Source organism: Heterodontus francisci, chromosome 1 (genome assembly GCF_036365525.1).
Source record: "Heterodontus francisci isolate sHetFra1 chromosome 1, sHetFra1.hap1, whole genome shotgun sequence".
NCBI classification, from domain to species: domain Eukaryota; kingdom Metazoa; phylum Chordata; class Chondrichthyes; order Heterodontiformes; family Heterodontidae; genus Heterodontus; species Heterodontus francisci.
Genome location: NC_090371.1, coordinates 112,965,602 through 112,980,276, shown reverse-complemented (window position 1 = coordinate 112,980,276; position 14,675 = coordinate 112,965,602). Strand labels below are relative to the sequence as shown.

Here is a 14,675-nt window from a genome sequence, read left to right as displayed (position 1 = left end):
CATCCTATTCACGTATTTGTCAAGATGCCTCTTAAACGTCTCTATGGTACCTGCTTCCACCACCTCCTCCGGCAACAAGTTCCAGGCACTCACCACCCTCTGTGTAAAGAACTTGCCTTGCACATCCCCTCTAAACTTTGCCCCTCTCACCTTAAACCTATGTCCCCCAGTAACTGACTCTTCCACCCTGGGAAAAAGCTTCTGACTATCCACTCTGTCCATGCCACTTATAACTTTGTAAACCTCTATCATGTCGCCCCTCCACCTCCGTCGTTCCAGTGAAAACAATCCGAGTTTATCCAACCTTTACTCATAGCTAATGCCCTCCAGGCCAGGCAACATCCTGGTGTAAACCTCTTCTGTACCCTCTCCAAAGCCTCCACGTCCTTCTGGTAGTGTGGCGACCAGAATTGCACGCAGTATTCTAAGTGTGGCCTAACTAAAGTTCTGTACAGCTGCAGCATGACTTGCCTATTTTTATACTCTGTGCCCCGACCGATGAAGGCAAGCATGCCGTATGCCTTCTTTGACTACCTTATCCACCTGCGTTGCCACTTTCAGTGACCTGTAGACCTGTACGCCCAGATCTGTCTGCCTGTCAACACTCCTAAGGGTTCTGCCATTTACTGTATACGTCCCACCTGCATTAGACCTTCCAAAATGCATTACCTCACATTTGTCCAAATGAAACGCCATCTGCCATTTCTCCGCCCAAGTCTCCAACCGATCTGTATCCTCTGACAATCCTCATCACTGTCCGCAACTCCACCAACCTTTGTGTCGTCCGCAAACTTACTAATCAGACCAGCTACATTTATCCAAATCATTTATATATACTACAAACAGCAAAGGTCTCAGCACTGATCCCTGCAGAACACCACTAGTCACATCCCTCCATTCAGAAAAGCACCCTTCCACTGCTACCCTCTGTCTTCTATGACCGAGCCCGTTCTGTATCCATCTTGCCAGCTCCCCTCTGATCCCATGTGACTTCACCTTTTTTATCAGTCTGCCATGAGGGACCTTGTCAAAGGCTTTACTGAAGTCCATATAGATAACATACACTGCCCTTCCTTCATCAATCATGTTTGTCACTTCCTCAAAAAACTCAATCAAATTAGTGAGACACGACCTCCCCTTCACAAAACCATGCTGCCTCTCGCTAATAAGTCCATTTGTTTCCAAATGGGAGTAAATCCTATCCCGAAGAATCCTCTCTAATAATTTCCCTACCACTGACGTAAGGCTCACCGGCCTATAATTTCCTGGATTATCCTTGCTACCCTTCATAAACAAAGGAACAACATTAACTATTCTCCAGTCCTCTGGGACCTCACCTGTAGCCAATGAGGATACAAAGATTTCTGTCAAGGCCCCAGCAATTTCTTCCCTTGCCTCCCTCAGTATTCTGGGGTGGATCCCATCAGACCCTGGGGACTTATCTACCTGAATGCTTTGCAAGACACCCAACACCTCCTCCTTTTTGATAATGAGATGACTGAGACTATCTATGCTCCCTTCCCTAGGCTCATCATCCACCAAGTCCTTCTCCTTGGTGAATACTGATGACAAGTACTCATTGAGGACTTTGCCCATTTCCTCTGGCTCCACACATAGTTTCCCTTCTCTGTCCTTGAATGGGCCAACCCTTTCCCTGGTTATCCTCTTGCTCTTTATATACGTATAAAAAACCTTGGGATTTTCCTTAATCCTGTTTGCCAATGACTTCTCATAACCCCTTTTAGCCCTCCTGACTCCTTGCTTAAGTTCCTTCCTACTGTCTTTATATTCCTCAAGGGATTCCTAGCCTTCCAGCCCTTACGAATGCTTCCTTTTTCTTTTTGACGAGGCTCACAATATCCCACGTTATCCAAGGTTCCCAAAACTTGCCAAACTTATCCTGTCATGTCCCTGCCAGTTCTCTGCTTGAGCTTGTACTACTCCCCCGTCTTTTCTCCGTAGCCCTGCAGTTTTGTTCTCTCAAGATAAATATCCATTTCCCTTTTGAAAGCCAGGATTGAATCTGTCTTCACCACACTCTCAGGCTATGTATTCCTGATTCTAACCGTTCTCTGCATGAAAATGTTTTTCCTCATGTTGCCTTTGGTTCTTTTGCCATTCACCTTGAATCGTCGTCCTCTGGTTCTCAACCCTTTCACCAATGGGAACAGTTTCTCCCTATCTACTCTGTGCTGACCCCTTGTGATTTTGAACACCTCTATCAAATCTCTTCTCTACCTCCTCTGTTCGTAGGAGAGCGGCCCCAGCCTCTCCAATCTATCCACGTAACTGAAATCCCTCATCCCCGGAACCATTTGCGTAAATCTTTTCCGCACCTTCTCTTATGCCTTCACATCCTTCCTAAAGTGTGTTGCCCAGATTTGGGCACAATACTAATGTTGAGGCCAAGCCAGCGTTTTATAAAGGTTAATCATAACTACCTTGCATTTGTAATCTGTGCCTTTTATTTATAAAGCCCAGGATCCCGATTCCCTTATTAACTGTTTTCTCAACCTGCCTTGCCACTTTCAATGATTTGTGCACATATACCCCCAGACTACTCTGCTCCTGCACCCCTTCAGAATTGTAACCTTTATTTTATAATGCCTTTCCTTGTTCTTACTACCAAAATCTTTCACTTCACACTTCTCTGCATTAAATTTCATCTGCCACTTTTCTGCCCCTTTCACCAGCCTGTTAATGTCCTCTTGAAGTTTATCACTACCCTCTTCATAGTTCACAATATTTCCAAGTTTTGTGTTTTTGATTATAGATCAAGAAGAGCAGCGGCCCTAACGCCAACGCCTGGGCAACTTCACTACCTACTGCCCTCCAGTCTGAAAAACAACCGTTCATTGCTACTCTACTATTTTTTCTCACTCAGACAATTTTGTACCCATGCTGCCACTGTCCCTTTTATTCCATGGGCTTCAGCTTTGCTAACAAGCCTGTTATGTGGCACTTTATCATACACCTTTTGGAAGTTCATGTACACCACATAAACCACATTACCCTCATCAACCCTCTGTTACCTCATTAAAAACACAATCAAATTAGTTAAACACAATTTACCCTTAAATCGCTGCTGACTTTCCTTAATTAATTCACATTTCTCCAAGTTACTATTAATTTTGTCCCGGATTATCTTTTCTAAAAACTTTACCACTACTGAGGTTAGATTGACTGGCCTATAGTTGCTGGGCTTATCCTTGCACCCTTTTTTGAACAAAAGTGTAACATTTGCAATTCTCCAGAACTCTGGCAGCACCCCTGTATCTAAAGAGGATTGGAAGATTATGGCCAGTGCCTCTGCAATTTCCACCCTTACTTCCTTCAGTAACGTCGGATGCATCTCAACCGGTGCTGGTGACTTATCAACTTTCTGATATCTCCTCTTCATCAATTTCTAGCCCATCCAGTGACCCAGGTACCTCCTCTTCCAGTATGACTTTAGCAGCATCTTCTTCCTTGATAAAGACAGATGCAAAGTACTCATTTAGTAACTCAACCATGTCCTCTGCCTCCATACATAAATCCCCTTTTTGGTCCATAATTGGCTTCACTCCTCCTTTTACCTCCATTGCTATTTGTATGTCTACAGAAGACTTTTGGATTCCTTTTTATGTTAACTGCCATGCTCTTCTCATGCTCTCCCTTTGCTTCTCATTTCTTTTTTCACTTCTCTGAACTTTCTATATTCAGCCTGGTTCTCACTTGTATTATCAACATGACATCTGTCATATGCACCCTTTTTCTGCTTCATCTTACTCGCTATCTCTTTCGTCATCCATGGGGGCTCTGGTTTTGTTTGTCCTACCTTTTCCCCTCGTGGGAATGTACCTCGACTGTACCTGAACCATCTCCTCTTTAAAGGCAGCCCATTGTTCGGTTAGAGTTTTGCCTACCAATCTACAATTTCACTCTACGTGGGCCAGATCTATCCTCGCTCCATTGAAATTGGCCCTTCTCCAATTCATTATTTTTTACCTCTGGATTGCTCCTTGTCCTTTTCCATAGCTAACCTAAACCTTATGATACTATGATCACTGTCCCCTTAATGTTCACGTACTGACACTTGATCCATTTAACCGACCTCATTCCCCAAAACCAGATCCAGCAATTCCTCCTCCCTCATTGGTCCCTCTATGCCCTGTACACTGTTACTATCCCAGTCTAAATTAGGATAATTAAAATACCCTGTTATAACTATTCTATAGTTTTACTCCTCTCTATAAATTCCTTGCAAATTTGTTCCTCTATATCTTTTCCACTAGTTGGCCTATAGACCTCTATATCTTTTCCACTAGTTGGCCTAAAGAATACACCCAGTCGTGTAATGGTGCCTGTTTTGTTTCTTTGTTTAGCCAAATAAATTCTGTCCTGGACCCCTCTAGGACATCCTCTTTCTCCAGCACTGTAATATTCAATACTGCCACATGAACTAGTAAACGTTTGTACAGCGTCTATAACCCTCTGACATCCTATCTCCTGTTGTTTCTCACATTCTGGAGTACCTCCAGCATTTGTTGGTTAAAACCCCATTCTACAGTGAGCAACTCATCATCTGACTCCCTGAAGCCTTTCCATCATCTGCAAGGCACAAGGATTGTAATGGACTACTCTTCACTTGACTGGACAAGTGCAGCTCCAATAGCACTCAAGAAGTTCAACACCATTTGGGACAAAGCAGCTCGCTTGATTGGCACCCCCTCCACCACCATGTAATATGGCTGCAGTGTGTACCATCTACAAGATGCAATGCAGCAATAGGCCAAGGCTTCTTCGACAGCACCTCCCAAAACTTCAGCCTTTCCTGCCTAGATGGACAAGGGCATCAGGCGCATGGGAACACCACCCAGCAAGTTCTCCTGTCAGTTGCACACCATCTGGACTTGGAAATGTATCACCGTTACTTCGTCGTCACTGGGTTAAGATCCTAGAATTTCCTGCTTCATGGCACTTGAGGTATAGCTATACCACACTGACTGAGCAGTTAAAGAAGGCAACTCACCACCACATTCCATGAAGGAAAAAAAAATTGGTTTCATACTATAGCTGTTTATTTTGTGACCTGTTTGTATTTGGTTTGCCAGGGGTTCAGCCTTTGGTGTCTTATTTTTATGCCAGCCATTTAGAAACTGTGTCCACAAAGGCCTTCACTGATTCCCAGTTGCAAGTTTAATTTAGTTCTCCACAAGTCTCTGTATCCACTGTTCTGACCTTTTCAAACATGTGATCAAGTTTCTGGTGTGGAAAATTACACAGTTGCCAGGAACAATCTGCCAAAGGCAGGTAGACCTGCAGTGCACACTCTTTTAGATCGGTTATAATCTGACAAGGCAATCCTTAGGACTCACCCAGAGTTCCTACTGAAAATTGCTTTCAAATTTTATTTGGGCCAGAAATTGTTGTTTTTATCTGCTGTCATGCCAGTCAGAAGGAGAGCTTTGTTTTTACTATGAATTCTTGTGCTGTATTTTTCTGGTGCAAAGTAATTTTAGGAAGTCTCATATTATTTGTTTACTTTGGTTAAAGGTCCAAAGGCAAGCTAGTTAAGTAGGTGGAAGAGTGTATTGTGCATGGGCTGCCATTTCGTTTTTCTTTTCATTCATTCTCTCAATTTGGGTGTCAATGGCAAAGCCAGCAATTATTGCCCATCCCTAGTTGCCATGAGAAGCTGGTGGTGGGACAACTGTGAGCATTTAATATTTTAACATATAATATTTAAACAGATTGGTGTTGGACTGGAACCACATATAGGCCAGTTTGCATAAGGATGGCCAGTTTCCTTCCTTAATGGACATTATTGAACCAGTTGGGTGTTTGACAATCCTATAATATCATGGTCACTCATAGATTAAAACGTTTTTTATTTCCAGATATCTTTTTTAATTAAACTTAAATTCTCAATCTGCCATTGTAGAATCTGAACTCATAAGAACTAGGGGCAGGAGTAGGCAATTCAGCCCCTCGGGCCTGCTCCGCCATTCAATATGATGATGGCTGGTCTCATCTTGGCCTCAACTCTACTTTCCTGCCCGTTCTCCATAACCCTTCAACCCATTTCTAATTAAAGATCTGTCTATCTCCTCCTTAAATTTACCCAATGTCCCGGCATCCACCGCACTCTGGGGTAGTGAATTCCACAGATTCACGACCCTTTGAGAGAAGTAATTTCTCCTCATCTCTGTTTTAAATCTGCTACCCCTTATCCTAAAACTATGACCTCTCGTTCTAGATTGCCCCACAAGAGGAAACATCCTCTCTATATCTACTTTGTCAATCCCCTTAATCATCATATATACCGCAATTAGATCTCCTCTCATTCTTCTAAACTCCAGAGAGTAAAGGCCTAAACTGCTCAATCTCTCTTCATAAGACAAACCCCTCATCTCTGGAATCAATCTAGTGATCTTCCTGTGAACTGCTTCCTATGCAACTACATCCTTTCTCAAGTAAGGGGACCAAAACTGTATGCAATACTCCAGGTGCGGTCTCACTAATGCCTTGTACAGTTGCAGCAACACTTCCCTACATTTATACTCTATTCCTTTAGCAATAAATGCCAAATTTCCATTTACCTTCCTTATCACCTTCTGTACCTGCAAACTTGTTTTCATACAGTGCATTATAAATGTAATACATCTGTTCGAGGTTGCTATCTGGATATTGGGTTGGAATTGAAAGTATTTATAAGATTCCGATGAAGGGTCACTGACCCGAAACGTTAACTCTGCTTCTCTTTTCACAGATGCTGCCAGACCTGCTGAGTGGTTCCAGCATTTCTTGTTTTTATTTCAGATTTCCAGCATCCGCATTATTTTGCTTTAATTTTAGTATTTATAAGATTGTCTCACTGAGTAATTCTTGATTGTTCATTAAGTATTGCAGTCTGAATTTGATTGTGCCACTTGACATCTTAGGTGGTTTGGTCGTGGCAACTGGTGCTGTGACTCATCTGCAGGAGCCTCACCCTTCCTGAAGTGACACTGCTTTGATACATTTCTGGAATATGTGTGCAATTGAAGAAGACAGATGACGAATCTTTTACTTTTTTTTTGCGTCATATACACCTCCACACAGTCATCCTCTGAGTCCCTGCAGTGCTATGCTTTTCTTTGGAGGTGGGGTGTAGGTGGTGACTGGTGTTGATTCAACAATTGGCGAGTTGATTTGTTTACCTTCATGTCAAATATATAATAATAATCCCTAATTTAATAGAACACAGTATTTACAGATTGCATATGGCAAAAAGGTCTGGGGGGAGAAACTAAAAAAAAATCTTATTAGGATTCACATCACCCTGTTTGCATTTTGTTCTGCCTCAGTTGTGAAAATTAGTTTAGCATTGCTTTAAACCAATATGGTACTACTTCATATAATATTTCTGCTGGTTGTACTGACTTGACTGTCTGTCTTTAAAAAAAGGATCCAAAAACAGGCCAAGGATGAGAGAGAGCAGAGTGAATTGGAGTGGTTGAATGATATGAAAAATGATTTCGGACCATCACCCAGGCAAATAAGACCACCCACTTCACTACCACAAATGAGTGTAAGCAACCCAAAGCAACAAGCTCAATGCAAAAATACGAAGAATTTTGAAGAATCATCCCTGGAAAGTTTTAGTAGTATGCCAGATCCAGTTGATCCTACTACTGTAACAAAAACATTTAAATCCAGAAAAGCCTGTGCACAGGCCAGTCTGGCTTCCAAGGACAAAACTCCAAAGGGAAAATTTAAAAAGACATATTTTCATCAGAAAAACCACCAGGAAATTCGTGCAGGTATAACTTATGCTGTAGCTTGTTTTATGGGTACCCATGTGAGTTAATTTTTTTTGAAGGACCCTCATTACTCAGGACAGCAATTGGATCAAGAGTTGTATATTCAATGGTAGTGTGAAATTTCTTGTTTTAAATTGTGATCATAAATTGTGGAATAGGAAACCTAGTATATATTTCATTAGATTTGAAGTCTAGACTTGGGAAAGTCAGATCTTTCACATGTATTAGAATAGACAACAACTGACTCAGGATAGGTTGCAAGTGTGCTTTCTGTGGCATTTGATTTTAAGTAAGTCCATCTGTAGGTGCTTTTACACTTTCATTTGTTCAGATCACAAGAGTAGTTTGTGTGCTAGATTCCTGCATTTCAGTTTCTAAAACTGGCCCCCTTATACAGGTAGTAGAATCTTAGACCATCATAAATTAGGTCAAAAGCTCTACTATTGTGTTGAATGAACTAGTTTTAATAATGTAAATACAGCAAGCTGGAGCAGAGTTGCTACTCTTGTACGATCCAAAATAAAATCTGCCACTGTATAGCACCTTGTTTGTAATAATGTTAATTATTTGTTATGCAGGGGAAACTTTGCTAATTTCTAAAACAATTTCAACAAGTTGATTTGACATTTAAATTTTTCTCCATTTTGTGAAGTCTAAATTTATGTGACCACTTTAAGATGGATGAATTCAACATAATCACATGATTAAGGAATGAAATTGCTGTACATAGATTTTGTGCCTCTGCATTTGATGCACGGTTCTTGCACAACCATGGCAACCCCAAAGGATACTTGTTGGATTTACTGAGGCCAGCTGTTCTTTTAAAGCATCTTCTCCAGTGACAGACTTGAGCAAGTTGCCAAATATGCTTTGGGGTTGACATCAGCTGCGCAAGATACAGGCATTGAGAGCCAGTGCCACTTGTGCTGCAGAAAATAATATAAAAGAAGCTGTTAATCTGATATGTTGTAGATTCTAAACCCTCTGTTCTTTGAAGTGTAAATTTCACTGATCTTGCTGTACAAGGTTGACCTTATATTCTATTAGGCTCTGTGAGATGCGAATTGCTATACTACACAGCAGTTTTTATTACTATAATATGATCAATCAAATGTTGCAGCAAGAAGTGCTGGTAGCATCAGGCTGTACCAAGTTTTCTTTGCACTAATATTTTGTAGTTTACAGTACAATTTGTGAACACCAGTTTAGCTGCCTGTTTTTAAATGTAGTAAATATCTATTATAGATTTTGGCAGCAACATTCAATCTGCTTTAAGGGCAGAATTCCTGCCAATAGTTGTAAAAATGGTCTTCTAAGAATCTGTCATCCCTATTGCATTGATAAGAAAAGACTTCTCAAATATACCAATTTTTCTCGGTAAATTTCAAAAGTGATAGATTAATTAGCCATAATTCTACAGAAATATTGCATTAAAAGACTTGTGAGAAAATACTTAGAAACATATGAGTGAATATTTTTCAACTTTCGTTGCTAAGCTGAAGCACTTTTCTGTTAGGTTTTGAATCTGCAAACATTTTCAGTGCTAGTGAAAGTTGTAGAGAAAAAGTCTGCCACTCCACACAGACGGAAGAATTTTTGAAACCTCAAACTTCTGGCACAACCAAAGATGATTTGCAGGAAAAGTCAAAACGAAAGAAATCAAGCGACCTCTCCTCTGGTATGTTATTTTGATCGGGCATCTGATGTTAGTTTGTTTAGTTTATTTGTAATGCCATTTGGATTTTTTTCTTTACAATCTTAGTGTAAAACAATCTTTCTTAACCACAAACTTTCTCAATTTACAGTTTATTTAATGTGAAATTCTCCCAAAAGGAGAAAATGTTAGTGAAATGTGACTCCCAAGACTTCATACAATTACTATTGTAACAATTCTATATTATTAATAGCCAAGCTATTTTCAAAATAACTAGTTTTGTAAATGAAGCCTTTTGAATCTGCTTAACCACTGTAGATTCAAAATAATTTGTATTTTGTATACAGATAGGTTGAGTATTCATCTTAAATTGTGGAATCATTTCCCCAGAGTTTTGTGACCCTTTGTGCGCAGGTACTCAGTTAGTCATCTTTACTGATGTTCACACTTCCAGATCAGTGGTTTAAAGAGGAGATTTTAATGCAAATAAATGGAACATCAGAATACTTGTAGGCAGTCCTATTCGTATGTCATTGGAGTATTCCAGCTGTAAGTGGAGCCCTAAGATGGTGGGATTTTCATGGGAGGGAGCATAATGCCTGTACTGTACATGTGTTCAATTTTTAAGTAAATATATATGTTCTTTTAAATATTCAGCGAACAAATTATGGACCTTCACTTCTGAATGCAGTTGATATGAAGTGCATATTTCTTGGGACAAACACTTCAAACTGATTTATTTATTATCTGTTGACAAATGACCAGTTGCTTCAGTTAGAAAGTCATGCTGTCTAAAATGTATAGCAAAACAATGGCCCAGATATTCCAGTTAGCAGCAACCCAAGAAGATACAACTAGCTGTGTGGTATGGAATTTTGATTTGCCGATGGTAGTTTAAATCTGGTGCCAAGTCGAAGGGATCTCAATGTACATAGCAGCAGTGATGCTGGTGAGCAGTGAAATCACATTATTCTGACAGCAAACCAGGAAGTCCAAAGCAGTGAATCCCTCTATTTTTTATTTTTTATTTCAGATAGCAAAATAAGTGATTGGAATAAAATAGATAAAATAAACTTTAAAAAAGTTAAAGTATATGGAATTTTAATCATAATGGATAAATTTGATATTGCACAAAAATAAAATTAGTTTTTTTAGGGCCAGCGAGGGTCTTCAGCAGTAATTATGAAGTTAATGCACCATTAAATGCCCAGTTACACCTCTTTCAACAAGATGTAACTTTTGCAAGGATTCTTAGTGAGACAGCACAAGAGTGGAGATTCTCATTAATTCATAGATGATTCAGTCTGGCGAGGGCCTCAACAATGTGACCTCTGGAGAAGTGTAAAATCACTGACAGCTGCTTCTGGATTATTCTGCGCATGTAAGGATTCCCAAAGTTGCTGTCCATTTCAGTGGCGAAATGATGTTGAGTGCTGACAGTTTCACTGTCATTACCATAGCAAATTTTAGAAAATTATATTTAACTACCATACTCACACGCCATTAGAAGCGGTGGGGGAGCTATTATATCTGCACATGTTATTTCATGAATGTATCATGGAGAATGAAAGTCCAGGCAAGTACTTTTTGTTCAGAGTACTTTCAGATAACATATATTGTATACACGCACATATATATGTCAATTTTACTGCTAACAAGGCGACCCTTCAGTTGAATCTCCCACAGAAAGGATCCTCAACACACCTTTTCAGTTAAATGGGAAGGTGGTGTACAAGTGATATATAATTGGCTTATGATTGTCGCTTCCTTTTTGGTTCTCTTCTCAGCGAATCACAAGATTACATGGTTGGGATTGAGAAATTACCATATGGGAAATCCTTTCAAGTTGCTATCTCCTTTATTTAATCCAAAAGGGAAGATTTGATGCAACATTCTGTCAGAAACTTGACTTCTTTTCATGTAACTGAACTAAAAGCCACCTCAATATGCAGTTTATTTGTAAACAGTTTGTTTTAAGCAAATAGTTCATGGGCATTGTATTTTGTACTTGAGAGCCAGATTAAGCATGAAAAAGTATAATTCAATTTGGAAGAGTGAAAATATAACATTATTGGCGCACAACATAGGTTTATGGTTTTTGGAGTACTGAAACTGTAAATCTGTCTTTACATTTAAAAAAAAATGGGAAGGGCTACTAGGGCCGCTTATTTTATAATGTAATTTCCATATCATCACATTTTGCATGGGGAGTTTAGTGAGCCCAGATCTATATTTGGTAAATAGCAATGTGAATTAAGTGATACCAAATCAAGGAAGTGCATTCAATTTTCTCCTTCAATAATTTGGTGTTTAGCTGGGGTCATGTGCCTGTCACTGGCTGTCATCATAGAATAGGGCTGTCATGCCAGCTTACTTGTAGGTTTGTCACGAACTAGCATTGATTCTGTGCATGGATCTGCCTGGCTGGAATGTACTGTTCTACCTATAAAGAGGATCCTGTACTATGTTGAGAAGAAATATTTAATTCTGCACTTTAGGAAGGAATTAGTTGGTTTTTGTTTATTCCCTGTTTGTGCTTTCAGTTATACATTGTAAATTTTGTAATATTTTGACAGATTTCAACATTGTTAAATTGTTGATGTATTAAAAATAAGATCTAATTTATTAATTATGTTTACAAGAAAACAAAGTTTTCAAGTACTTTTCTTGGAGCAGTCGTCTTTATCTTTTTTTCATGTTTAGTCAATCATTGAGATATGGTAGTAAACGTGTATTATCAGTGGTACGCCTCATGGGAAGCATTTCTCAACATCTTAATGAATACATCTAAATGCCATTATTTACTTTAGAAGTGCTTTACTGCTGCATAATATTCAACATGAGCATCAAAGAGCTCCATTTAATTTGTGTGTGCATGTAATATTGCTAGCTTTTTTTTTGTTGCGGCTTCATTTCTCACTTTTAATCCCTTTCCTGCAATGCAATAGATAATTTTTCCACTACAGTACAGTGTTCAGTACAAATTACTACCTATCTCTGTCCCCCTTTCCTACAGCACATACTGGGGGAGCACTGCTCGAATCTAACAGAAATGCATGCAGTGAAGCACCAGGTAATGTACTGAACTTAATGTTACTTTTAATCAAATAATTCTGAGGAAACTGGTTCCTTTGGGGCTTTTATCTTGGGCTGTGTTGTGTTGACTTTGTATTTTTTTTTAATTTAGCAGTTTCTAATTAGACTGTTTAATGAAGTAAAGTTCAGTTGATTTGAACCTAGCTTTTTCTCTGCAACTCAGTTAATTTAAATAATTTTCAAAAATGAGTCTGATTTAAATGGATTTCTAATTTTGATTGAGATGTTTGAGGAAGCAACAGAATTAACCATGGTCACCAAAGATCATTATGGACTTTAATGCTTATGCTTCTAAACAAAGTTTTGTTTTATTCATTCATGCTTGGGATATGGACATTACTAGCAAAGCCAGAATTTACTGCCCTTGCCCAGTTGGCCTTGAAAAGGTGGTGGTGAGCCAGCAACTTGAGTTGCTGCATCCATGTGGGGAAGGTACTCACTCCCACAGTGCTGTTATGTGGAGAGTTCTAGGATTTTGACCCAGCAGCAGTGAAGGAATGGTGATATAACAATTTTAATTTTTTTGCAGTGCGTGGACAATTTGTTTCATGCAGGAGCCCTTTAAATTTTTTGCGTAGCTACCCACATGTGGTAACTTAAAGGGGCCCACTTGTGCTCTATGACATTTGGGTTGCTGTTTGGTCATGCGGTTGTGTTGCTTAGAGGGGACACTGGTGATTGTATGTGTCCAAGTCAGGATAGTGTGACTTGGAGGCAAAGTTGGAGGTGGTTCTGTTCCCATGCCCCTCCTACCCTTCTCCTTCTAGGTGTCAAGAGGTTAGGGCTCTTGGAGGTCAAAGAAAATTTGGTGTGTTGCTGCAATGCATCCTGTAAATGTTTCCAATCATTGAAACAATTTTAAGGAGCGTTCTTTCTACACTGTTAATGCATGTCTATTTGTGGATGGTGTCCACAGATACCTCTGGTAACTGGATTGCCAATTCTTCTAACGAGGGTAAAGTGGAGCAATTTTCTGGGTGCTAGCGTTGTTTTAATCTTGAGAAATTCATTGGTAGCTACTGAATTATGAAATATACCTAATAAAACTAAAGCAAAAGATTTGCTGACCTTTTAATGTTTCTAAATTTGAATGAGAAAGTTAACTAGTGTAGAGAATTAAGATCAGTTTTGCTGCCAAGTCATTTAAATTCTGCTTTCTCTGTTACAGAAACCAGTAGTGACTTTTCACTCTTTGAAGCTCTGCGTGATAATATCTATTCTGAGGTGGCAACTTTAATTTCTCAGAATGAATCACGACCCCATTTTCTCATCGAACTTTTCCATGAGCTTCAGTTGCTTAATACTGATTACCTTCGACAGCGGGCTCTTTATGCTTTACAGGTACTGGGCATTTAAATAATGAATCATACATGAAGAATGTGATACTTCATCCTTTTTAAAAATATTATTTCCCTATCCAGGATATAGTAACAAGACATCTTTCAGAGAAGAGCTGTAAAGAGGGGGAGCACACCATATCACGGACTTCAGCTCTTTGGATGACATGTAATTCAGAACTGACTCCGAGTGAAAGCCTGGCTACAACTGACGATGAGGTAAGTATTTTTATAAGATATTAGCTTTGCAAGGTTTGACAAAGCTAATGTCTATGGTTCGACCTAGGGGTTTGAAAGGTGTTAAGCTACCATGCTTGGTTTTGAAAATCCAGTGTTGAATTGAATAAATCAAAATCTGAATGTGGCAATGTGTTTTTACTCTTGGTGCTAGTATGTTTTGTTTTTCAAGAATTTATTGTTTTTATTGCTGAAATGTGAGAGTCGGTCTACAGTTTGAACTGCCTTTATATTGGGTTAAGAACTTCATCACTGCTCCTGTATCCTGATGTGTGGGTCTCACATAGCTGATAACAAACAAAAAGTATACTTGCCAGCTTCACTGAAACCAGCTCCTGGAAGACATTCCAGAAAATTCATTGACCAATGTAGTTGAGCGAGCACGGGGATGGTGGGTGAATGAGAATTGGTGTGTGTTAGGACACGGGCAGCAGAGTTTTATATGGTGTCAAGTTTATGGAATGTGGAACATGGGAGGCCAGTTACAAGTGTGTTCGAATAGTCAATTCAAGAGGTGACTAAGGCATGGATGAGGGTTTCAGTAACAGATGAGCTGAGGCAGGGTTG

General features: G+C 39.5%; 1 protein-coding gene across 10 annotated transcripts in view; it reads left to right on the top strand.

Annotated features, from left to right (window-relative positions):
* Positions 1-14,675, top strand: part of pcm1 (pericentriolar material 1) — a 294,201-nt gene that overhangs the window by 215,591 nt on the left and 63,935 nt on the right. For all 10 annotated transcript variants that reach the window (XM_068034505.1, XM_068034495.1, XM_068034557.1 and 7 more), the window contains 5 exons: positions 7,429-7,784; positions 9,301-9,462; positions 12,455-12,511; positions 13,703-13,875; positions 13,956-14,090. In XM_068034505.1, the coding sequence (XP_067890606.1) occupies positions 7,429-7,784; positions 9,301-9,462; positions 12,455-12,511; positions 13,703-13,875; positions 13,956-14,090 (883 nt within the window). The remainder of the gene's footprint in view (positions 1-7,428; positions 7,785-9,300; positions 9,463-12,454; positions 12,512-13,702; positions 13,876-13,955; positions 14,091-14,675) is intronic.